Here is a 26,656-nt window from a genome sequence, read left to right on the forward strand (position 1 = left end):
ATGATACCCAGCTCTACTTCTCTTTCAAATCAGAACCAGTGAAGGCAGTGAAGGTCCTGTGTGAGTGTGTGGAGGCAGTTTGTGTTGTGTTTTATGTTTTATTTATGTAAATTGTTTTGCAATTTTAAAAAGTTCTTAAAAGATGTTGGAGGCATCACTCTGAAAGTTAACATATTCCACCCACCACGTTCAGTTTGTTTGGACTTTTCCGTAACCATTAACTGCTCACTTGCCACGGGGTTTCTGCGTGGGATCACGGTGCTCGCGTTTGATGCCTGCAATCGCCGTCCCCGCAACTGTTGGTCGATAAATGCCCCAGGAGAGTTGAGAATTCTCTAGAGGAAGGAAGAGAGGTTTCGGCATTTTGGACAACCAAAGCAGAGGGACAGGTGAGTAGCCTTTGCGGCTGGGTCTCCTTGGTTCTGCCAGTAATTGCAGCTCCTTTGATGAGATGAAACCCAAACGGTGCTACCTTTGAAATGTAGACGCCTATTCTCATTTGCTCCTGATGGATGCGTTTATTAAATTATCTGAGGTATTGCTGGTTAACTTTACAGAAATGCCACGAACCTCTTGCCAAATTCAAGTCTGTGTATTGTTTTTGGGGTTTTTTGTAAAAAAGAAAAGAAAAAGAAAATTGAGGGGCAATGCTGCTTTGATAAGCAGGGAGAAAGAAATCTATGAATATGAGTGGGGAGAAGGGAAAAGAAATTCCGGTAGTATTCCTGCATCTGCAGGGGGTTGGACTAGACGACCCTCAAGGTCCCTTCAAAGGTTCTGTGATTCTAATAGCTGGCTGGGTCAGGCTGGTGGCCCACCTGTTCAAGCATCCTGTTCTCACAGAATTAGAAGAAAATGTTCTCTCTCCACAGGTGCAGATGGGGCCGTTCTCTCCCTTCAACCTCTCCCTTGCGGTTTTCCTGGCTTTCCTTTCCCTGCAAGGTATGACTAAGTTGGGCTCATCAAACCCTGGTTGAGACGAGCCAAGTAAAGTCTTCTCCAAAACCAAGTGGGCTCGGCACCCGGCCACCCCTCTTCAATGGACAACTGCTTGCTCCACCCTCATTGCCACTTCCCCCCAGGTCAGCCTTTGCCAACCTGGTGCCCTCCAACTGCTTGGACTACAATTCCCAGCAGCCTCAGCACCACACAGCTGTGCTGTGTTTTAGCCCAACGCATCTGGCAGGCACAAGGCTGCTCTAGGGTTTCCTTCAGCTTCTCGGTCTTTATTAGGCTTGCATTGCCATCCTCCTTCCCTCCCTCTTAAGGCCTCACCTTGGACAGTACTTCAGCTTTCCCTTCTCTTTCACCAGGCGCAGACTCCAGCTGCCTCACAGGCTGGCTCAAGCGAGGAAATCAATGCTTTGGGTTCTTCAATGTTACTATGCAATGGCAAGATGCAGAGGTATGGGACCAAGAGTGGCTTGAACCAGGGATGTATTTCATTAAAAACTTAAGCACAGTAAAAGAGCCAGCAGGATCAGGCCAACACATCTAGTGCAATCTCCTGTTCCCAAAGCAGCCAACCACAGGCTTACAGGAAGCCTGCAAGATGGATTTGGGTGCAAGAGCACTCTCTCTTCCTGCGGTTTCCAGCAGCTAGTATTCAGAAGCTTACCGTATTTTTCGCTCTATAAGACACACTTTTTCCCTCCTAAAAAGTAAAGGGAAATGTGTGTGCGTCTTATGGAGCGAATGCAGGCTGCGCAGCTATCACTGAAGCCAGAACAGCAAGAGGGAGCACTGTGCAGTGATCCCTCTTGTTGTTCTGGCTTCTGGGATTCAGAATATTTTTTGTATTGTTTTCCTCCTCCAAAAACAAGGTGTGTCATATGGTCTGGTGTGTCTTATAGAGCAAAAAATACAGTAACTCTTTGTGGGGTGCATCCCCCTGGGGAAAAAACTGGCTTTGCAAACTCCCAGGCTGTGCTTGCCTTGACTTGCGTCCTTATCAGGGATTTGGCTCACTGCTTGTTTGTGCTTGTGGTTCTCATGAGTGGGATGCAGGTGGCGCTGTGGGCTAAACCGCTGAGCCTCTTGGGCTTGCCGATCAGGTGGTCGGCGGTTCGAATCCCCGCAACGGGGTGAGCTCCCGTTGCTCTGTCCCAGCTCCTGCCCACCTAGCAGTTCGAAAGCTCAGCAGTTCAAATAGATAAATAGGCAGTGCTTTTTTCTGGGGGTACGCATACCCCTAAATATTTTGTGAATCTACGTTTGGCCTCACTGAGGGGTAGTATTTCAATATGAGTCGGAAAATGAGAGTACCCCTAAACCTTTTTTTAAGAAAAAAAGCACTGTAAATGGGTACCGCTGTGGTGGGAAGGTAAACAGTATTTCCATGCGCTCCGGCACTTCTCATGGTCCTCTGTGCACCAGAAGCGGTTTAGTCCTGCTGGCCACATGACCCGGAAACCTGTCTGTGAACAAACGCCACAGGCCCCCTCAGCCTGAAAGCGAGATGAGCGCCGCAACCCCAGAGTCGCCTTTGACTAGACCAAACTGTCCAGGAGTCCATTACCTTTTACCTTCTCATGACACCAACTCAGTTCATGCTGGTACTTAGTGCATTCTAGAGCATGGTGCTGATAATGCAAAGGTCACAGGTTTGATCCCCGTACGAGATCGTTGCACATTCCTGCATTGCAGAGGGTTGGACTAGATGATCCTTGGTGTCTCTTCCAACTCTACAATTCTAGATTTCTGTAATTTTTGCAGTACAGTGGTACCTCGGGTTAAGTACTTAATTCGTTTCAGAGGTCCGTTCTTAACCTGAAACTGTTCTTAACCTGAAGCACCACTTTAGCTAATGGGGCCTCCTGCTGCCGCCGATTTCTGTTCTCATCCTGGAGCAAAGTTCTTAACCCGAGGTACTATTTCTGGGTTAGCAGAGTCTGTAAGCTGAAGTGTATGTAACCCGAGGTACCACTGTACATGCTCAGCCCGTGGTGGTTACATGGACTGCAAATGTCTCCTCTTACTGCTCAGAAGTTGCTGTCCAGGCACAGGGACAGAATGAAGGAGAAGCCTACTGAAATGTTCAAGTCAATTCCAATGGCGTCCCCCATTCTCTGGGGTGCTCTTTTTTGGTCTCCCTCAGGTTGCCTGCCAGGCCTTTGGTGAGAATGGCCATCTTGCCTCCATTCACGATGAAGACGACATGAAGGCCCTGTCGCAACATCTGAGCCAGAACTATAAAGGGAGTCAACATATATGGATCGGGTTGCACAACCCCAACACTGGGAGTGAAAACGTGAGTCTGGGCAGGCGGTGCTCTTTCTAATCAATATTCAGGGACTGTTCAAAATGGCAGCCGCAAGGGGCAGGGAAACCAGCTGAAAATATTGAAATTTCAGCTCCGGTCGTCCGAGCTGATAAGGCTCATCTTTTTGAGCCCTCCCAGCAGAGCATTAAAACAACAAAGTCCACAACGGAAGGACGAGGCAGGTATGGCTACATTGCTATGCTTTATTACTAAGCTATGCAGAGAGCAAAGAATATACATGTTCTCTCTATGAGAGCAGAGAGCAACAGAAGAAAGGAAAACGAAAGAACAAAGGAAACAGGAAACCAGTAACGTCATATCCCGTCTCCCTTTCCCGTGAGAATCCAACAGTATCTGGACTGTGGAATGTAAACACAGCCCTGTAACTTGCAAGCAGCTGCTCAGCAAGTAAACAGAAACTAACAGTTCCTGCATGGAGGGAAAGAGCAGAAAAGGGAACACAGGTGTCAGGTGAGCGTTTAGGAAAATGGTTAGCCATCCACCTTTCTGGGAAATACCTGAGAGTCCAGCATGCAAGTCAGAGCTCTGTCTTAACTTTTGAAGGAAGGGACGGTTTAGCTCTGTAGCAATATAGATTGCCTGAGCAAGCTTTGGCTTTAGATTCCAATAAAGATTGCTTAAGCAGGTTTGGCTTGTGACACTGGTCAAGTAAAGAATAAGAGGAGCCACGTAGGCTCAAAAGACAGGGAAATGGGTAAGGAACGTGCTTAACGTGATTATCCTCCTAAGGTGTGCCTATAGGTTGGCAATTGGTGATTGGTGGAAGGAAGGTGTACCTATAGGTTGGCAATTGGTGATTGGTGGAAGGAAGGTGTACCTATAGGTTGGCAATTGGTGATTGGTGGAAGGAAGGTGTACCTATAGGTTGGCAATTGGTGATTGGTGGAGAAATGTGTACCTACAGTATAAGAATGCCTGCCAAATGCCATGTATTTACAGCCAGTCTTTCAGAATTTATTCTGCTGGTTGTCTCTGTGCACAGATAATAAACTGCTTTTCTCCAAAGAAGATTTTGCTTTCCTGGTACTTTTGTTCCCTCCAAGGTCCGGGGATGGCGTGGCTGATGGATCCCTAGGTAAATAAGGCTTCATTTCTTTGGGGGCTCGTCCGGGATAAGCCCCCTCCCCAAATACGGACCGGAGGGCCAGGCTCAACCAAGGTGAACAGCTCAGCAGCGTTTGCAGGCTTCAGCGCGCACCCCGCCTGTTTCGTGGGGGAAGCCGGCCACACTGTCCTGTAGTGGAGACATCTTGTTGAGGGAGAAAAACAAAGAGGACGGCGCCGAGGGGACAGGTCCGCAGCGGAAAACGGTAAGCCCAAGGGAAAAGGGCGTGGGCCCAAGGGAAAAGGGCGAGGCCTGATCAGCCTCAACTGGTTGTGCAGTAGAGTGCCGCCAGTAAGGTTTGGTAAAAAGGGAAACAGGGGGAAATTATTTTGGTGTATTTAGTGTGTTACATGTTGAAATTATATTGGTGTGTTTTGTATGTTGTATGTTGCATGTCAGATACTCTAGTGACTGAATTGTCAAGTGTGGGCCAGGGCTTAGTGTCCCCCTTGGCCGAGCGATTGTAGGGCTGTAGTGTGTGGAGTGTGAAAGAATTTACAACCTGTTAGGAGCAGAGTATCTGGAAAAAAAAAAAAAAAAAAAAGGGGTCTGGGGCAAGCCAATGTAGTCCTCTGGAATGTTTTTTAAACAACTGGAAAGCAGCCACAAAGCATGATGATTGGGGAATCAAATTGAGAAGACAGAGGATGAGGACATTGTGTGAAGTTGATTGGCCCCAACAAACTAATTGGCCATCGGAGGGCAGTCTTAATTTGCAACTAATCAGCCCACTATATCAAAATATCTTGAATGTCCACCCAGACCAGATCCCTTATATTTCTACTTGGAAAACCAATGTAGAAAAGAACCCACCGTGGTTGAAAGCCTGCCGAGGCGACGCCCCACAAAGTACAGTTTGTGCAGTTCGACCGGCAGGGAAGTTAGAAAGGCCCCCAGTGATACCAGACCCAGAAGATGAGGAGGGAGGAATTATTAAACCACCTCCACCCTATGCTCCACCAACTGCCCCTCAGGCAATTCCACCAGGCCCAGGTCCCCAGGCACTGGGAGGAGCTGGCCCCCAGCCCAAACCCAAGACTGATGAGTCAGAAGGAGAAGAGGATGATGAGGATGAAGAGTTTGTAGAAAGATTAGTCAAGCTGACAAATAATAACAAGACATGGACAGAGGAGCAGGCAGAACGTTTAAGGAAGTATGTGGAACCTTATGCAAAAGAAGTGGATGTCAGCCACTATTTGTTAAAGGCAGCGGAATGTACAGGGCAACATAAAAGGAAGTGGCAGAGAGAGTGGGGAAGGGCGGCGAAAAGAGTGACCCTCCATAGGGCACATAAAGCACAGAAAAAGGGCGCGGCCAGAGTGATGCCTCTGCGTAGAGTGTATGACCCTCCGGCCCCTGCGGGACCTAACGGGGTGGTGCCCAATAGAACTTATACAGTTCAACATGTCCCCTTCTCTAGTGCAGATGTTTGTAATTGGAGGAACCAAAACCCTTCATTTGAGGAAAACCCAGCAAAAATAATAAAGCTGTTTGAGGGAATTTTCAAAACCTACAATCCGACTTTTGATGATGTGCAATATTTGATGGATGCCCTGCTAACTACAGAAGAGGCTAGGCGAATTCATGCTGAAGCCCGAGCACACATGAGAGCGCAGGGGGCAGGAGATCAAGCTGTTGCAACAGGATATCCTGAAAATACACCGAATTGGGATTATCAGACCACTGAGGGGCAAAACGCCCTCACCACTTATCGCCAGAATGTCTTAAATGGCATGAGAAGGGCAGCCAGGAAGCCTACTAATTTTGCCAAGATCAGGGAGATAATGCAAGGGAGTGAGGAGCCCCCAGGCGCCTATCTGGAAAGACTGAAGGAAGCCTACCGCCAGTATACCCCTGTGGACCCAGATGAGGCTGTCAATGCCCCTATCATAAAAACTGCCTTTGTAGCTCAGGCAGCACCCGATGTCCGCCGAAAAATCCAGAAACACGAGGCTTTCATGGGCCACACCCTTGAGTGGATGCTAGAATTGGCTCAAACCACTTATAATCAGAGGGAGGAAGAGGCACAAAAGAAGAAAGAGAAATATCAAGCAAAAAAGTTGATGGCATTACAGGCTACCACACCCACCCCTCATAAAAGAGGAAGCACCCAGGGAGGAGGACAAGGCCGTCTGGGGAGGAACCAGTGCGCCATCTGCTGGCAGGAAGGGCACTGGAAAAGAGAATGCCCACAGGCTCACTTAGATGGAAGAGGACGAGGAGAACGAGTCCCAGGGCCAAACCCCGTGGGATCTGGACAGGAACTGAGACCCTGGACATTGGCGAATGTTGGCAGGGGTAGAGGACAAGGACAGGGACCCCCCTGGCACCCCCCAACCCAAAGACAGCCCGGCGCAATGAGCCTGAGAGAGAAAGAAGAAGAATATTAGGACAGACCGGGCCCAGCTGATTTAGGTTCCCGTGAGCCCATGGTCAAAATACAAACAGGGAGCCGAACCATCCCCTTCATGGTTGACACCGGAGCCGCCCACTCTGTTTTGCCAGTACCAGTATCCAAGCCCACCAAGCAAACAATTAATATAATAGGAGCTACAGGCAAATCACAAAGAGCCCCATTCCTGCAATCTGTTGCTTGTAGCTTGGGCGGTCAAGTGGTCCAACACAAGTTTTTGTATATACCGGAGTGTCCCATCCCATTATTGGGCCGAGACCTGCTATCAAAATTACAAGCCCAGATTTCTTTCCAACCAACGGGAGAAGTAACAATGACCACAGGGCCAGCAGGGGAATTCTCCTTAGAGGTACCCTTAAGGGAACATTGGCGCTTAATGATGGTAAAAGAAGAGGAGGGGATTATTTCAGAGGACCTCCTGCAAGAAGTTACCCCTGATGTGTGGGCAGAAAGCAACCCGCCCGGAATGGCAAAGAACATCCCACCTATAATAGTCAAGCCCAAGCCATTCGCCAACCCTGTGGCTGTGAACCAATATCCTATCCCCCGAAGAGCTGCGGAGGGAGTATGGGTACATTTGGAACGGTTACTTCGCCATGGCATCCTGAGACAGTGTCAATCTCAGTGGAACACCCCACTCTTGCCGGTGAAGAAGGAAGATGGCACGTACCGTCCAGTCCAAGACCTTCGATTGGTCAACCAGGCCGTGGAAACCCTCCACCCCAATGTGCCCAATCCTTACACGCTGCTGAGTCTAATACCTCCTACTGCATGTTGTTTCACAGTATTGGACTTGAAGGATGCATTTTTCTGCTGCCGCCTGGCAGAGGAAAGTCAGCCCCTGTTTGCATTTCAATGGACAGATCCAGGAACAGGCACCAGGGTGCAATACACGTGGACAAGGCTTCCACAAGGCTTCAAGAATTCTCCAACCCTTTTTGGGGTAGCATTGGCATCGGACTTGTCTAGCTTCCCCACCAGCCCACGCAGAGTCTTGTTGCAGTACGTGGATGATCTTCTTTTGGCTTGTTCAGACAAAGACACGTGTATGGAAGCCACCAAGGACTTGCTGAACCATCTGGGTGAAGCGGGATACCGAGTATCTAAGAAAAAAGCCCAAATATGCCAACCTACCGTGAAATATCTTGGATTTGATATATCTTATCAGCAACGGACCCTAAGGGAAGAGAGGAAGCAAGCCATTACCCAGATTCCAAAACCAAAAAATCGCAGAGAACTTCGTGGCTTTCTGGGATCGGCAGGATTCTGTAGAATATGGATACCAGACTACAGCACAATTGCCAAGCCTCTGCACGAATCAACCAGAGGGACGGAAAAGGACCCCTTTGTGTGGGGAGAAGAGCAGCAACAGGCCTTCCAGGATTTGAAAAGGGCATTGCAACAAGCACCAGCGCTGGGTATCCCAAATCCAGAAAAGCCTTTCTCCCTGTTTGTGGATGAAGACCAGGGAACAGCAAAGGGAGTGCTATGCCAAAAACTGGGAAGCTGGCAACAGCCTGTGGCATACCTATCTGAGCGCCTGACACCTACAGAACAAGGTTTACCGCCATGTATGAGAGCAGTTGTGGCAGTAGCTACCCTACTGAATAAGGCAGACAAATTTACTTTTGGCCAAGACACTGTTTGTGTGACCCCGCATGCAGTCCCAGCTCTGCTCGACATGAAGGGTACCTATTTCCTCTCCCAAGCAAGGATGAGAAAGTGCCAGATGCTGTTGTTGCACCCGCGTTTGAAGTTCCAGGTTACTACCGCCCTCAACCCAGCTACCCTGTTACCGGTAGGAGAAGGTGAGGAGCAGACGCACGATTGCATTGAAGTGATGGATGAAGTATATTCCAGCAGACCTGACCTAAAAGATGAGGCAAACCCCCACTGGCCTTCATGGTTTGTAGATGGAAGCAGCTTTGTTGAGACTGGACAGCGGAAAGCAGGCTATGCAGTGGTAGCCCTGGAAGACCAGGTGATCGAAGCAAAATCACTCCCGCCTGGAACATCGGCCCAGCTGGCAGAGCTAACTGCGCTTACCAGAGCCCTGAACCTGGCAAAGGGACAGGAGATAAACATTTATACAGATTCTAAGTATGCATTCCTGACTTTACATGCCCATGGAGCCTTATGGAAAGAAAGAGGTTTGCTTACCTCCAGAGGAAACCAGGTGGCCCACCCACAAGCTCTATTGAACCTTCTGGATGCTGTATGGGAGCCCGAGGCAGTGGCAGTTATCCATTGCTATGGCCACAAGACTGGACCAGGGGAAGTGGCCAGAGGAAACCGATTGGCAGACAGAGTAGCCAAGGAAGCAGCCCAAGAACTGGCCCCCGCCTCGGTTATTGGAGCACTGGTCCCAGAAGAGATTTTAAGCACCGCTGACAAGCCAGCTTACACAAAGCAGGAAAAGGACACTGCAGACGCCCAGGAACTGACATTGTCCAAAGAAGGATGGTACCTTACCCATGATGACAGGATATGGATTCCAGAGTCTCTTTCTCGGCAGATAATTCAGAGATATCATGGTTCAACCCACATAGGACCCGATGCTACAACCAAGCAGCTGGGGAAGTGCTTCTATATAGCCCACCTCTACCAACTGGCAGCCCAGATCTCCAGGAAATGCCTGCTATGCCAAAAGAATAATCCCAGAGCCGGACCACTGGCTCCCCCAGGGAGTCAGCATAGTGGAACTGCACCTATGGAAGATCTTGTCGTGGACTTTACTGAATTACCCCGTTGTGGACTACACCGCTACCTGCTGGTGGCAGTGTGCACCTACACCGGATGGGTCGAAGCATGGCCAACAAAGACTGAAAAGGCATTTGAAGTAACCAGGTGCCTGCTTAGGGAAATCATCCCTCGCTATGGATTGCCAAGGTCCATAGGATCTGATAATGGACCAGCATTTGTTCACGCAGTCCTACAGGGACTGGTAAAGGCGCTCCAGATCAACTGGAAGCTGCATACTGCTTATAGACCCCAGAGTTCTGGAAAGGTAGAGAGAATGAACAGAACTCTAAAGAATCAGCTGTCCAAGCTGACGCAGGAGACCGGGTCTAATTGGGTGGCCATGTTGCCCTTGGCATTGCTCAGGGTCCGCAGCCTCCCGTCAAAGCGGACCCATTTGTCACCATTTGAGGTTTTGTTTGGGAGACCAGTCCCCTATGTTAGAATGTTAACTCCATATGCTAGCCAAGATATGCAATTGAATAACTATGTACAGTCACTCTCCCAAGTTCTCTCCTGTTTCAACAGGTGGACCCAGGCTCGCACCCCATGTGTGTTAACTGAACCGTTCCATCAGTTCGAGCCAGGTGATGAAGTGTGGGTGAAAGACTGGCAGCGAGCCCCCCTACAGCCTTGCTGGAAGGGACCATACACTGTGCTACTTTCTACACCTACTGCTGTGAAGGTTGCTGGCATCACCCCGTGGGTCCACCATACTCGAGTGAAGAAAGCTATTTCAGACTGGACAGTTACACCAGATCCAGAGAACTCCCTCCGGCTGACTATCGCCAGACGCCTGGCAGACGACCGCTCTGCTGATATCACACCGGAAGCTGATATCTCTACGCACAGCTGAAGAATTGGATGGGAGGGGCGCCCACCGGGAGCGCCTCCAACGTTCCAGCCTTGCAGCCTTTGTCCCCTGATAACGTCCAGAACCCTGAACGAACTTTAGTATGCATTATATGGTATGAGGAGGAAGCAGTGGGGATTTTGACACCAAGCATTTGCAGTTTACAGGCGGCTACCTATTCGTGTGGGTGTGTAGTGGCCCATCCACCGTGGGTACCCTCTCCTTGGGGGGTAAGGTTATCCTCCACCCATCAGGGGTACCATCATCCCCCGGGGATTGAGGAGTTTTATCTCCACACCATAGGGTTTGACGCTTGGAGGTATCCCCGACCTTGTTTCCCTAACCAACTTGAGCGTCCGGATAACCCCAACCCCCTTTCCAGACCCATACCATGACTGATCTGTGGTGGGGAGAGCCCTGGCATTCTTGGGGTTGGTGGGTGGGAGTTATCTCAACTGCCCTTGTCACGTGGATGTGTCTCTTTTTTTGCTGGCACGAGCGCCATAGAATTTGCGGGAAGAAGCGTCCCTCCTCCATCCCACTGACAGTTCTCCTTCTCTTCCTAGTTGGGGAACCCGCCTGCGCTCTGGCCCAGGGGGAAGTAGGGTCCTGGATCTCCCAGGTAAACATTACCCGTATCATGGTCACGCGGGGCATCCACAACCCTTACAACCGCTGGCTGCAAACGGCAGAAATGGTAGCTAAGGAGGAGAATAGGACCCGTTGCCTTGTTTGTGCCTTGGGACCTCTGGATGCGGCTGGGGGCATGCCCCTGCTTCCGTTGCCTCTTAATCGGACCCGAATCCAGTATACTGGAAGTAAATTCCAGTGGGGCCCATACTGGAATCATCCCTATCCCCTCCGTGTTTATCGGATTCCCGGATGGTTCTGTGTCAACCAGACCAAAAATGCCACCCTTGGACACAATATAACTTTTACTGGGCGCTCCTCATGCAAGTGTACGTGTAACCCCACTGATACCACTGAGTGTGGCGGAGCCTGCACCAATTTAAATCTTTTAGCTTTTAGTTCTATGGGTGACCATATGGCCACCCAGAACAAGGATCCTGTATATTGGATTTGTGGGACAAAGGCTTTCCACCACCTCCCCAACGGTTGGTGGGGCAATTGTTATCCAGCCTTCCTTTTACCCCCCATGTGGCTGCTCCCTACCACCTTATTTCCCCATCGCAATCACAGATCTGTTGATATCACGAATATAGCCTCAGGGAGCAAGCAGACGTGGGGAAAGGATGAATGGCCACCTGAGCGAATAATTGCCCACTATGATCCGGCCTCCTGGAACCCTGGTGAGTTAGTAGCAGGTGCCAGAGAGCCCATGTACAATCTAAATCGCATAATCCGACTCCAGGCAGTAGTAGAGATTGTGGCCAATGCAACGGCCACCGCCCTTCGCCTTGTTGCTACCCAGCTGGATGAGACCCGCACTGCTGTCCTCCAGCTGCGTTTGGGAATGGACTTTATTCTGGCCAAACAAGGAGGATTTTGTGCTGCCCTCAACCTGACTGGTGGAGCATGCTGCTTCAATATTTCAGATCATGGTGAAGCCATCCGTAATCTAGCCGCAAGTATTGAGAAGGTGGCACACGTCCCTGTACAAGTGTGGGAAGGATGGAATATGTCTTGGCTAGATAAGCTTTTGCCAAATGGGTGGCTCAGAGGAATGTTTTTTATGCTCTTAGGACCAATTTTATTTTTATTGCTTCTTTGCTTCTGTATTCCCTGCTTGGTGCAATGCTTGCAAAATATGGTGCACAAAACAATGTCGCGCATGATGGGTCCCCGAGTGATAGCTTTGATGCGTGAATACCAGCCTATTGCCTTGGACGAGCCAGAAGGCTGTCCAAAAGAAGAGGAGGGAATGAAGGAAGGGACGGTTTAGCTCTGTAGCAATATAGATTGCCTGAGCAAGCTTTGGCTTTAGATTCCAATAAAGATTGCTTAAGCAGGTTTGGCTTGTGACACTGGTCAAGTAAAGAATAAGAGGAGCCACGTAGGCTCAAAAGACAGGGAAATGGGTAAGGAACGTGCTTAACGTGATTATCCTCCTAAGGTGTGCCTATAGGTTGGCAATTGGTGATTGGTGGAAGGAAGGTGTACCTATAGGTTGGCAATTGGTGATTGGTGGAAGGAAGGTGTACCTATAGGTTGGCAATTGGTGATTGGTGGAAGGAAGGTGTACCTATAGGTTGGCAATTGGTGATTGGTGGAGAAATGTGTACCTACAGTATAAGAATGCCTGCCAAATGCCATGTATTTACAGCCAGTCTTTCAGAATTTATTCTGCTGGTTGTCTCTGTGCACAGATAATAAACTGCTTTTCTCCAAAGAAGATTTTGCTTTCCTGGTACTTTTGTTCCCTCCAAGGTCCGGGGATGGCGTGGCTGATGGATCCCTAGGTAAATAAGGCTTCACTTTGACCATACGGGGCTGTCTTTGGAAGGTGGCTGGATGGAGAAGATGATGACTGGTCTCCCACACCTTTATCATCTCTGAAGAAGAGGGGATCGTGGCAGGTATGCTTTTTGTGAAAGTGGGGCTGCCGTGGGGTGGGGGAGAGAACAGCTGTACCTGCCAAGATCTCCTCTTCAGCATGAACATTGGAGGACCAAGTCTTGATCCTTTCCAACAAGGTGGGGGGGGGAAGAAATCCTTTTTTTCTTTTTCTTTTTGCAAATGGCATAGCCATTTTCTCAACATTTGCAAATTTCTCCAGTGCATGCTTGCTCAGAGGCAAGTTCCTCTAGCTTTATGTCTCTGCTGTCTTATCCCGGTGCTTTTTCCCCTGGGGGTACACAGGGGTACACATACGTCATTTGGCCTCATTGAGGGGCAGTATTTAATATGAGCAGGAAAATGAGAGTAGCTCCTAAACGTTTTTTTTAAAGACAAAAGACACTGTCTTATACTTTGAAGGGAAAAAAATGAATGAATTCCTGTGCCCCACAAATAACCCAGAGATGCATTTTAAATAAAAGCACACATTCTACTCATGTAAAAACACGCTGATTCCTGGACCGTTCGCGGGCCAGATTTAGAAGGCAATTGGGCTGGATCCGGCCACTGGGCCTTAGTTTGCCTACCCATGGTCTTATCCTATGCAGTAGCTTCAGAAATCTCTAGGCCTCAGGTTTTAGGATAACATTATCAGGTTGACACAAGTTAACCGGATGCAGTCTGCTTTCCAACTATGCCAAATTTTAGTAAGCAGGGAGTGGAAAAATGAGGAGGCAACGCTTTCTCTTCTCTTTTATTTATTAAAATGTATGCACCCCTATATTGGTTCTTTTAAAACAAAAGCAAACCGACAAACCTCAAGGCTGTTTTGTAGTGGTGGTTAGGAACATGATTGCAGGAAGGACTTTTAAAAAATGAAGGACCCAAACCGATGGGTTACAAGAGAGGAGATTCCGACTAAACATACAGAAAAACTTTCGGACAGTAAGAGCTATTCAAAGCAACGACAAACAGACCTATGGTCACGTAAAACATACTCAATAAACACATGAGACGTAACTGGGTGTGTTCTTAGATAAATAAGATATACTATTCATAGTATCAAATTGTAAATTTCAACAGAAATAACTCATAAAGTTCAACAAATGAAAAAAGCAGAAGACCCAGTGGATCAGATCATTCTATAGCCAGTTCATGCATAAGGTCCATCTGTGTAATGGTGTCCATTCCACCTGTCTGTTCATAAAGTCCAAACCATCCACATGAAAGGTTGTTTTGTTGTTGTTTAGTCGTTTAGTTGTGTCCGACTCTTCGTGACCCCCTGGACCAGAGCACGCCAGGCACTCCTGTCTTCCACTGCCTCCCGCAGTTTGGTCAAACTCATGTTTGTAGCTTCAAGAACACTGTCCAACCATCTCGTCCTCCGTCGCCCCCTTCTCCTTGTGCCCTCCATCTTTCCCAACATCAGGGTCTTTTCCAGGGAGTATTCTCTTCTCATGAGGTGGCCAAAGTACTGGAGCCTCAGCTTCAGGATATGTCCTTCCAGTGAGCACTCAGGGCTGATTTCCTTCAGAATGGAGAGGTTTGATCTTCTTGCAGTCCATGGGACTCTCAGGAGTCTCCTCCAGCACCAGAATTCAAAAGCATCCATTCTTCGGCGATCAGCCTTCTTTATGGTCCAGCTCTCACTTCCACACATCACTACTGGGAAAACCAGAGCTTTAACTATAGGGACCTTTGTTGGCAAGGTGATGTCTCTGCTTTTTAAGTTGCTGTCTAGGTTTGTCATTGTTTTTCTCCCAAGAAGCAGGCGTCTTTTAATTTTGTGACTGCTGTCACCATCTGCAGTGATCATGTCTAAGACAAGGATTTCCGGAATATTGGCCTTGTTTCGCCGTCCTGGGCTTCATCAGTACTTAAAGCTCTAAATAACGCAAATAAATACAATATCACGATCTCACACATTTTACAGAAAAAATAATATAAAACCATAAATAACTGTACATACCATATGTGATATTGCAGGACAGTGGATCTTATGGCATATTAGTAGCTGCAGTAAGCAGCAACTGTTACAAAGTACGGTTATATGGACTAGCACAATATTGATTGGGTTACAGGTGTTGGCAATCCACTATTCTGCAGTGGAACAGATTCCCACGAGAGATGATGGACTCTCCTTCCTTGGAGATCTTTAAGCAGAAGTTGCGTGACCATCTGCCATGGATGCTTTAGCTGAGATTCCTGCTGAGATTAGAAGAGATAAGTCCCTGCAACGTGGGAACTGGGATTCTGAGTCTCCAGATGTTCTTCTTATTCCCATTGATTGGACAAGGGAAGAATGGGCTGGAGAAGTCCCTTTCTTCCTCAGCAGTGACGATGTCTCTTTTGCTCTCTTTCTATAGAACTGGCAGTTCAAATGGACAGATGGCACCACTGGAAGATACACTCCTTGGGCGCCTGGGCTACCCAGTATTGACACCGACGAACACTGCGTGGAACTCTTCAGCAATGGTGAGGAGCAAAAGGAGGAAGCCATGGGGTGCTTCAGAGATGGAGGCTGAAGCACTGGAGGAAGAGGCAGGGAAGGGAAGGGCCAGGTGTTTCCCCACCCTCTCCTGCACCACTGACTCCCAGAACCAGGAGGTGACTGAAGTGGGAAGAGCGGAGGACGTTTCCATGTAGGCATAGTCTCTGGCTACATGTGTGCAGCCTGTGAGGGGAAGGTGCATAAACTGGTGGGGCAGGATGGCCCCCTGTTGCTGCAACTGTTCCATCAAGATCCACCTATGAATAGCTGCCTAGATGCTACACTGGGGGGGGGGTGTTTATCCACCACTGTGGAAACTGTGCTGGGCCCAGGGGTTAACCCGAGCAATGCAGTCCAGGTTCGGTCCCGAATCCAAGGATTCTGTGAGGAGTCAGTCCAACAGGGCCAAGGCAAGTCTCAAGGCAGGAAACTAGGTAGGTCAGACACAGGGTCTCAGGCAGGTTCCAGCAAGCAGCAATGTTGCTCCCGCAACCTGGGGCAGGGCCCAACAGCCTTTTATCTCTGTCGGAGTAACGGCCGTCCTGATCCCCCGGTGACTCACCTCCCTGTCTTGCCCGAAGATGAGCACTCCTCCTGCGAGTACTCAGGTCTCTCCTTCTCTCAGACCTTAGTCTCTGCTGCTCGGGAGATGATGGTGGGTTACTAGACCCAGAGGCCACCTCAGCCTCTCCTGACCCAACTGGTAATGGAGCAGCTGTAGGTGATGGCCCAGCTGAAGGCAACACGGTTATCCCTGCATCTGGAGCCAGGGCAGGCTCAGGCCCCTGACTTGGCCCAGGTGGTCCTTGTTGCAGGGGAACCTGTGCAGACTGGGGCTCTTCAGAATCAGGCCCCAGACTTGGTTCAGATGATGCCTGAGGCAGAGGATCCAGTGCGGATTGAGACTCCTCTGGTTCCGAATCTGAGCCTGAGTCCCAGGCCATCACAGAAACTACTGTGTCAGCTTTGACAATAGAGAGTTAACTATCTGCCCTGGGGTCCCTTTGGGTGGGGAGCACCCTTGGCGTCACAGCTGGAGAATGGTGCATGGTTTCCGAGCACTGGGTTGCTGCTAGTAGGCCCCTGTAACTCCCTGCCACATGTTTCCAAGACTTCCTGCCGCCCCGACAAAGTTGGACACTGAGGTGGCTGGCTGTGAGTGTTAGTAACATCCTCCCACATTGTCTTCCAGAATACATGAAGTGGAATAACCACTATTGCATCGGAAATCACCCCTACCTATGCAAATACACTCTCTGAGGCCAAGAAAAGACTCTGACGTGCTCAGTAGCACCTGGGAGACTGACCAAGATGCATCTTCTACCTGCGAGAATCCAAGTCTTTCCATGTATTGTGCTCTGAAGCCCAAGCCCACGCTTCCCCAACCTGGTGCCTTCCAGAGGTTTCAGATTAAAACTTCCATCACTCAGTGGGACAGAATTTTTCTCCTGTGGTCAATAAATTCTCTTCCAAATACACCTGTTGTTAAGTTATGGGCGAATATATCACACAACACAGCAATTCTTCAAACAGCTCTTGTTTATTCAGAGGCCAGAACAGAACTGAACTGAAGAGCTCAGTCAGCCTGCTTATATAGAGCTCCAGAACAACGTAACTGTAGCAACTTTCTAAAACTATCCAATCACTGAACGTCACTTTCGATCCTTCATTTGCATACAAACTATCCAATCACTGAACGTCACTTTCGATCCTTCATTTGCATAACTATACAGTATCCCCCTGCTGGCCCAGGGTGAGAACTTCAGTACATAACACCCCTCCCCACCGAGATAAGGCGTTAGTTACAATCGTAATGGTTTCCTTACATACAGCACTACACGTAATGGTTCAATTAGGCACAAAAGCATATCGGTTACATTTCACATACTTAGACCAACAGTGATACATGTCCAACAACATAGTCCTTTAAATAAGTTGGGCGCTTGGCAACTCTGCCAGACCACTGGGGACTGGTAGCCAAGTCCGGGGGGCCACCCAATTCTTGCTGAGGCTGTGATGCGACCCTAGTTGGCGTTGAAACCAAGTCCCCTGGATCCGCTGCTGTGGGTGGAGCCTCCGCAAGTGGAGTGGTCTGAGTCTGTGGTAAGTCTGGCAGACCCTCTGAAGTGGCTTGGTTCAGCTCCACGCTGGCAATTTGTGAGAGAGGTGTAGGTGGAGCCTCACCATCTGTAAGTGTCTGTTCCGGAGCCACGAGCGCAGTTGGGGGCACCACAATAGTGTCCAAGTCCCCAACCCTGTGCCTAAGCTGGTCTATGTGCCGGCGCCCACAGCCTCCGTCTTCGAGTGCCACCTGGTACGAGCGAGGTCCAGTGACTCCCACTACTGTGGCTGGCACCCAAGGAATGTCCCCCACAAAGTTCCGGGCAAAGACCTGGTTTCCTGGAAAAAATGACCATGGCTCATTGGCACAGCCTGGGGGTTCGGCCATGGCAAAGTCTGGGTGCAGCCGGTCGAGCGGGGACCTGAGGCGGCGGCCCATAAACAGGTCGGCAGGACTCTGCCCTGTGGCCGCATGAGGGGTGATGTGTTGTACGAACAAGTATTCGGCAACCTGCTCGTGCCAGTCTCCCCGGTCCAGGCGCGCCAGTGCCTCTTTTGCTGAGCGCACCATTCTCTCTGGTTGCCTGTTGTTGGATGGATGAAATGGTGCCGTTAGGGCATGGCGGATGACCAGTCCCAAAACATACCGCTTAAAAGGGCCTGACGTGAACTGTGGTCCGTTGTCGGAGACAAGGACATCAGGATACCCATGCGTCGCAAAGAGACCTCGCAGCACCCAGATGACAGCCTCGGCAGTGGTAGAGGGCATCAGGGCCACCTCCAGCCATTTGGAATAGGCGTCCACCACTACCATAAAGGTCCGGCCGTGAAAGGAGCCGGCCAGATCAATGTGCACCCTCGACCATGGTGTCTTGGGTGTCTCCCAGGTGTGTCTTAGATGCCGATGGCACAGGCCTTGATTCTTGGCACGCTTGACAGGCGGAAACCCAGGCAGTGATGGCATCGTCCATGTTAGGCCACCAGACGTAACACCGAGCCAACGCCTTCATTTTGACGATTCCCGGGTGGCCAATGTGCAGAGCCTCCAGGACACGTTGATGGAGTCTTTGGGGAATCACGACGCGGTCTCCCCACAGCAGACAGCCGTGATGAGCCGAGAGTTCATGTTGTCTGGTTATGAACGGCTGGAACTCTGATGCAAAAGGCCCTTGCGGCCACCCCCTCCACACCCAGTTGAGCACACGGCTGATGGTGTGATCCTGGGCAGATGCGGAGGCCACAGTGGCAGCCGATACAGGCGCTGCCGGAAGATCCTCAATCAGGAGGAGCGATGAAGCAGGAGCCTGGTCTTCCACAAACGCTGGAAGAGGGCAACGGCTGAGGGCGTCGGCATGGCCCATCAATTTCCCCAGGCGATGGACGAGCCATTAGTGATAGGCAGTCAGGAAAACAGTCCATCACAGCATGCGCGGCGAGAGGACCGGTGGAGTTGGACGATCACCGGCAAGGAGGCCCAGGAGTGGCTTGTGGTGAGTGATGAGGTCAAAAGTCCTGCTGTAGAGGTATTCATGGAACCTCTTCACTCCAGCCACAAGCGCCAGTGCCTCCTTGTCGAGCTGGCTGTAATTCCGTTCAGTCAGAGATAGCGTCCTGGAAAAGTAGGCAAGCGGTGCTTCTCTTCCGTCTGGAAAATGGTGACTAAGGACAGTGCCGATGCCAAAAGGTGAGGTGTTGCAGGCAAGGACCAGCGGCCTGGCTTCACTGTACTGCACCAGCACACTGTCCGATGAAAGGAGAGCCTTTTTTTAAAAAAAAAAAGATATTTATTGAGTTTTTCCACCTTTATACATTAAAAAATCAAAAAGAAAAAACAAAAAAAGTTAAAAACACATAAAGTTTACAATCCTTATTTTCAATAACATATTTCCTTGACTTCCCCACACCTCCCCTTCTTATATTCCAGTTCAAATTGTTAATTCAACAAGTTCTTGTCCCCAATTTTTGACCTTTTTATATTTAATTCATTTTTTAAAAAACCAATTTTAACTTATAAACATCAGTATTTAAACATCAGTGCTCATTCTTAAAACTTTTTTCTAAAGTCGACCCAAATTCCCTTCCACGAATTCCCCAATTTTCATACTAATAACAAAACAAAATAAAAAAACAGATTATAATTCTGCACCCTTTGGATTCCCAAAACCCACCCCACCCCTTTCCCGGTTTCAATCCCCAACAAATGTCCATCAGTCTTAGTCTACTATCAGCCTGGAGACCTCACGTCCGAGGCTCTTAATTCTCTCTCAATTCCTCTCTGCCGGTTTTTTTGGTAGTCCTTAATATTAAACACCAGATCTCGGAGAAGCTCTGTCCCGATAGGGTCCATATTTCTTCCAGCCAGACCTCCATACTTAAAAGTGGAGCCTGAATCTTGTTTCTTACTCCTTTTAAGTCCAAATGTCCCAAAAGCTCCAACTTTCACCTTAATCAAATTTGTAATCCATAGGTCTTCAGATCTCCACATAAGGAGATCTCTCCATTCTTCAATCTTCAATTCAAAACAGATTTTCATCATCCAGTACTTATTTTCCTTTGTAGCCATCATGTCAGGCCTCTGGCTCTCCTTTGTCATCTGCAACATTACATCTCCTCCTTCCTTTTCCTCAGAAACAACATATATCTCTTTCTCCACACTCTCAAATCTTTCAAGTTTCTCTTCTTGTCCAGCTGCATGGACTTCATGAGTCAAGTCCTTATCAAATTCAATGGATTTGTTTACTGTTAAGTCCAGAGTTGCAACATTTGTAGCCAAAACATCAATTTGGCCTTGTAAATTTCCCAAGAGAAGAAACACTCTGTCCAATTTAGTTTGAATTTTTCCTCCTTCAGCCATTCTTGTAATGTCCCAAAATCCCCTCTAGAGGGATTTTGGTTACTTTATCTTCCTTCCAGTTCAAATCCAAAAATCAAGTTAGTTTGTATCAGTTCTTGTTTTCAACAAAATATAACCAAATTGTAGCAAATATATCCAGCAGAGATAGCAGAAACAAAGTTCTCTTTTTCCTTCTTGACAGCTAATTTGACAGCTGTCAAACTCTTCTATATCTCCTCAACAGGCTCTCTCGTGGATCACTCCCGGGTCCGGGGGGGTGGCACTTCAGCTCTCAAAATTAGCTCTTATCCTCCAGTGAAATTACTTATACTGCCAAATCGTGAAATTAATGTCTTTTACCCAATAAAGAAGAAGAAATTCTCTCGACCTTAGTTAGCTAGTCCTTGCTTTAGATTATTTATAAGACGGGGAGACGGACTTCCTGTTTGTGCCTTCCCCGATCGTGCCTAATTCAAAAAAATTTTTTTCTTTACAAATCCAATTTCCGTATTACTCACGGGTTGTTGCTTTTAGAGTCCAATTGTTCACAAGAAGAAGTCAGCGCTCTCCGACCATGGCATGCGGCTTCACTCCGCAGGAGAAGCAGTCGACTCTCAGCACCGCGCCGCTCACCCCGTCCCCCGTTCCGAAGCCTTTAAAAAGGCTCCTTCGCGGGTCAGGGGGCGCAAATGGTGCCCGCCGAGTCACCAAGTTCACAGGCTTCAGCGCCTGTGATCGATGAAAGGAGAGCCTTGACCGCGTTGAGGGCCGCCATCTTCCGATGACCCCAGGACCAAGGTGTCTTTGTGCTGAGGAGTCGGTGAAGAAGCTCAGCCACCATGGCTTTGTGGGGCAGGAACATGTTATAAAAGTTCAGCAGTCCCAGGAACGCCTGCAACTCCGTCTTGTTCTTTGGGATGGGGGCCTGCTGGATAGCGCAGATCTTGGATGTGATCGGGTGAAGGCCGGAGGCGTCGATAAGATAGCCCAGGAACTCCACCTGTGGAACGGCGATCTGGCACTTCTCCCTCTTTACCTTGAGCCCGGCCTCTTGGAAACTGGTCAGCACAGCACGGAGGCGCTCGAACAGCTGCTGGTGTGAGTCTGCGGACACCAAGACGTCATCAAAATATGGTACCACACCTGGAAGCCCTTGCAGGAGTCGCTCCATAAGGCTTTGGAAGATGCCAGGAGCCACACTCACCCCGAACTGCAACCGGCGGCAACGGAATGCCCCTCGGTGGGTGACGATCGTCTGGGCTTCAGCAGTGGCATCATTGACGGGCAGTTGTTGATAGGCTTGGGCAAGGTCCAGCTTAGCAAAGACCTTACCCTCACCCAGGGAATGCAGCAGGTGTTGGACAACAGGAACCGGATAAGCATGCTGCTGAAGTGCCTTGTTGATCATGCACTTGTAGTCAGTGCAGATTCTCACCGACCCATCTGGCTTGACAGGCGTGACGATGGGGGTTTCCCACTTGGCATGGTCAACCGGCTCCAAAACTCCTTGGGCGATCAGCTTGTCCAGTTGTTCGTCCACCTTAGCCTTGAGAGCAAAGGGAACCCAGCGTGGCTTTAGCTTGATGGGGGCGACTTGTGGATCAAGGCTAAAGGAGATGGGCGTACCTGTATATTGCCCCAAAGTGCCGTCAAAAACCTCGGCAAAGTCTTCGACCAGACCCTCAGTCTCTGCATTAGAGATGCAGTTGATGCCGGTGACTTCCAGGCCGAGGGCATCAAACCAGTCTAGTCCTAGGAGGCTTGGCCGCTGACCTTCGACTACTACCAGTCGGAGCAGGCCCAAAAAATCCTTGAAGGTGATCCGGAACCGGCCAACGCCTACCACGGGAATGTCGTTTCCCTGGTAGTCTCTCAGGTGTACGAGGTGAGAGTCGAGTTGCCTTTTGGACACTCTGGGTACCAGTCTTTTGATGGTGCTCCAAGACACGATGGACAGGGCAGACCCGGTATCGATCTCCATGTCACATGGAGCTCCTTCAATGAGCACCGTGACGTTCAGCTTGCGTCGCATAGGCGAGTCAGTTTGGCCAATCGTGGTTCCAGACGGGCAGCGGCAGTTGGTGAGAGCGAAACAGCTTTCCTTGGTGGACTGGAGTGAAGACTTGGACTTGCGACTCGGTGAAGGGGGGGTGTCAGACGGAGCCGATCGGCAGACCTTAGTGATGTGGCCCCTTCTGGAACACTTCCGACAGATGGCATCTCTGAATTGACACTTGGCATGGGAATGGTTGCCTCCGCAGCCGGCACATTCCAGTTGGCCCTTGGACTTCTTTTGGAACTTCCTGCACTCCCGCTTTGTCTGGTGCATGTCATCGTCTTCACTGGAGGATGCCTCATCACTGTTGGCCTCTTCATGATGCACTGGAACTGGCTTCCTAGCAAGACGCGGGTTGCTGGCCTTGCGGATCTCCTGGGCGGAGCGTTCGGCAGCTTCTGAGGCCACGGCCTCCTTTCTGCAGCATGAGGTCTGGCTTGGCGAGGAGACGCCCTTGCAGACGGATGTCCCGGACCCCACAGACGATTCGATCCATCAGGGCATCGCCTAAGTCTCGGAACTCGCAGTGCATTGCAGTTTGTCGGAGGGCGGCAGTGTAGTTGTTAATTGACTCCCCCTCTGACTGGTTCCGGTGGTAGAATGCATGGCGGGCAACAATCTTGGACAGCTTTGGTGCGTAGTGGTTGCGGAGCTTCTCTTGAATCGTTTCCCACGGTGTTGCCTGGACTGCTTCAGGCGCAACCGATGCTCGGGCCGTCTCAAACACCTCAGGCCCATAGAGGCTGAGGAATAGGCCCCGCTTCCGTTCCTTTGATACTTCTGTCCGCTCATTGGCTTGGAGGTAGCAGTCGAACCAAGCAAGGTAGGAGTCCCATGATTCAGAGACTGGCGCAAACGGCGGTAGAGGCACAAGTGAAGCCATGATTCCGATGCCGGCGTGAAGGGCGATGGATGGAACACAGTGCTCTAGCCAGAACAGTCAGCTCTGAATTGGTTCTGTTCAGTGATTTCGCTCAGTGATTTCGCTCAGTGATTCAGCTCAGTTCAGAGGGTGGCCACATCTGGCTGTGCTCTGATGTCCATCGATCCCATCCTCGTCACCAGTGTTAAGTTGTGGACGAACATATCATACGACACAGCGATTCTTCAAACATCTCTTGTTTATTCAGAGGCCAGAACAGAACTGAACTGAAGAGCTCAGTCAGCCTGCTTATACAGAGCTCCAGAACAACGTAACTGTAGCAACTTTCTAAAACTATCCAATCACTGAACGTCACTTTCGATCCTTCATTTGCATAACTATCTACAGTATCCCCCTGCTGGCCCAGGGTGAGAACTTCAGTACATAACACCTGTGGCTCTGAGTTTCTCCTGTTTTCATTTACGCCACCTGTTATAGGAATTCTAAGCTGATATATAATGTCCATAAATTTACAAGGCAAACACATACATATGTATATAAACCACGTGTCTGAAATAGTGCAGGAGAGCAAGCCTGAAACCATTTTGATTCTCTCAAACTGACCTCAAGTATTTCTCTGCAAGGAGGAAGGAAATGGGAAAGCCACCCTATTGTCTTTTGCTTAGCTGTCTTAAGGGCATAAGGTAAAGGGACCCCTGACCATTAGGTCCAGTCGCAGACGACTCTGGGGTTGCGGTGCTCATCTCGCTTTACTGGCCGAGGGAGCCGGCGTACAGCTTCCGGGTCATGTGGCCAGCATGACTAAGCCGCTTGTGGTGAACCAGAGCAGCGCACAGAAACGCCGTTTCCCTTCCCGCTGGAGCGGTACCTATTTACCATATTTTTTGCTGCATAAGACTCACTTTTTCCCTCCTAAAAAGTAAGGGGAAATGTGTGTTGGTTTCTATTTCCCTCACTGTGCAGCAACTGCTTGTCACAAGGCATCATTTACATTCCACAGTCAGAGTTACTGTTGGGTTCGCACGGGAATGGGAGACTGGATGTGACGTACACTGGTTTCCTGTTTTTCAGTGTTCTCTCGGTTTCTTTGTGTCGAGAGTGAGTTGCTTCTCTGCTCTCACAGAGGCAGGATGCATGTTTGTATGCTCTCAGCATGGCTTGTAAATAAAGTCAGCATGTAGCACATTTACCTGCTTATCCTTTTGCTGCGTGGACTACGCTCTGCTTCGGCTCAAGATAAGACGAGCCTGTACCAGTTCCAGATGGGCCGGAGCTGGTCAAATCTCACAATGTGTGCGCGTCTTATGGAGCGAAAGCAGGCTGCACAGCTATCACAGAGGCCAGAACAGCAAGAGGGATTGCTGCTTTCACTGCGCAGCGATGCCTCTTGCTCTTCTGGCTTCTGAGATTCAATCTGAGATTGGCTACAAACTAAGTACAAGTCTTCAGACATCTGACAAACAGGACTCTAGTTTGAGCGCATGGGAGCACTTTCCATGTGAGCTAAGCAAAGCGGTGTGAAAGGATGCAGGTGGAAATTAATGAGTAGATGAAACCCATGGCAGCTGTGAGGCTGGAGCTGTTGAGTGGTTGCCAATCCCCTCACTGTCTCTGCTTTCTCAAGCTACTTTCCACACCTTTTCTTTCTTTTTGTAGCATTCTGCGAGTGACAAGAATGGCCCTGGCCCCGCATTTCCTGCCTCCCATACACAGCTGCATCCTAGACCTTGCTGGGTGCCCACCCACATTAAGAGTCCGAACCAGGTCAGGGGTGGGAAGAATCAAAGATCCAGCTTCCAGCAAGGAACATGAAGTGCCTGTTCTGCCAAATCAAAGGAGCTGCTGGGCTGTGGGCACCATTTTGGCTTTCCACCTCCGCAACCTGACTTGCCTGGTTCCTGCATTTTTGGCTGCCTCCAGGCTCATTATTTCGTGGAAGGAGAAAGAGTAACCCAGATGATCAAGGGGAATCAAGAAGGCTGCAGAGTTGGAAACTTTTAAGGCCACTTCTGCACCAAACTTTTAAAGCAGTATCACACTGCCTGAAGCAGCCATGGCTTTCCCCAAAGAATCCTGAAAACTGTGGCTTGTTAAGGGTGCTGAGAAACGCTTGTTCCCGTCCCAAAACTATAATTCCCAGCATTCCCTGGGGAGAGGGATTGATTGTTAAATGACTTTGGGAATTGTAGCTCAGGGAGGGGAATAGGAGTCTCCTAACATCTTCTAGCAAGGGACGCGGGTGGCACTGTGGGTTAAACCACAGAGCCTAGGACTTGTCGATCAGAAAGTAGGCGGTTCGAATCCCCATTATGGGGTGAGCTCCTGTTGCTTGGTCCCTGCTCCTCCCGACCTAGCAGTTCGAAAGGACGCCAAACTGCAAGTAGATAAATAGGTACCGCTCCGGCGGGAAGGTAAACAGCGTTTCTGTGCGCTGCTCTGGTTTGCCAGAAGCTGGCCACATGACCCAGAAGCTGTACGCTGGCTCCCTCGGCCAATAAAGCGAGATGAGCGCCACAACCCCAGAGTCATCCGTGACTGGACCTAACGGTCAGGGGTCCCTTTACCTTTAACACCTTCCAGCAGCCTTAACAAACTACAACCCCCAGGATTCTTTGAGGAAAGAATGAAAATTTATGGAAGTACACATGCATGGAAAAAACAGAGAACAGTTTTCTCTATCTAGAGGGGCTGGGAGCTGGGGGCATTGCTATACAGTGGTTCTGCTCCTTCCTCCTGGGCCATGTTCAGAAAGTGGTGGTGGGGAATGAGTGTTCAGACCCCTGGGCTCTCACTTGTGGGGTGCCTCAGGGTTCTGTCCTCTCCCCCATGCTTTTCAACATCTACATGCAGCCGCTGGGAGAGATCATCAGGGGGTTTGGGCTGGGTGTTCATCAGTATGCAGATGATACCCAGCTCTACCTCTCCTTTAAATCAGAACCAGTGAAGGTGGTGAAGGTCCTGTGTGAGTGTCTGGAGGCTGTTGGAGGATGGATGGTGGCTAACAGATTGAGGTTGAATCCTGACAAGTGCGTATAGGCCAACAATGTGTAAAAAGTGCAATGAGATGAATCAGAAGTCAAAAGTGTGTGTGATGTTAAATGATATGTTGTCAGTTAGGGTCTAGTTGTTATGTGGGTATGGTAATGGTCAGTTTGTGTTGTTTTTCATGTTTGCAATAAAGGAAATTTTTAAAAAGTTTAAAAAAGATGTTGTTGCAGCCGTCACTCTGAAAGTTAACATATTATATATTCCACCCACCATGTTCAGTTTGTTCGGACTTTTCAGTAACCAGTAACCATTAACTGCTCACTTGCCATGGGATTTTTGCGTGGGATCCTGATGCTCACATTTGATGCCTGCAACAGAGGCAAACGCCGTCCCTGCAACTGTTGGTCTATAAATGCCCCAGGAGGGTTGAGAAT

The 26,656-nt window shown here is 49.4% G+C and overlaps 1 protein-coding gene and 1 long non-coding RNA gene across 2 annotated transcripts; both read left to right on the forward strand.

Moving 5' to 3' along the window:
* Positions 1-353: 353 nt before the first annotated feature.
* LOC128422527 (C-type lectin-like) lies at positions 354-15,435 on the forward strand. Its single transcript, XM_053406621.1, has 5 exons — positions 354-389; positions 873-942; positions 1,314-1,405; positions 3,098-3,250; positions 15,277-15,435. Exons 2-5 carry the CDS (start codon positions 879-881, stop codon positions 15,433-15,435), a joined length of 468 nt encoding a protein of 155 aa, XP_053262596.1. The 5' UTR covers positions 354-389; positions 873-878.
* Positions 3,833-10,233, forward strand: LOC128422122 (uncharacterized). Its single transcript, XR_008332436.1, has 2 exons — positions 3,833-4,593; positions 10,069-10,233. It is a non-coding gene; the product is annotated as an uncharacterized LOC128422122 (long non-coding RNA).
* Positions 15,436-26,656: the final 11,221 nt, after the last annotated feature.

The sequence above is a fragment of the Podarcis raffonei genome, chromosome 10, assembly GCF_027172205.1.
Source record: "Podarcis raffonei isolate rPodRaf1 chromosome 10, rPodRaf1.pri, whole genome shotgun sequence".
Classification (NCBI taxonomy): domain Eukaryota; kingdom Metazoa; phylum Chordata; class Lepidosauria; order Squamata; family Lacertidae; genus Podarcis; species Podarcis raffonei.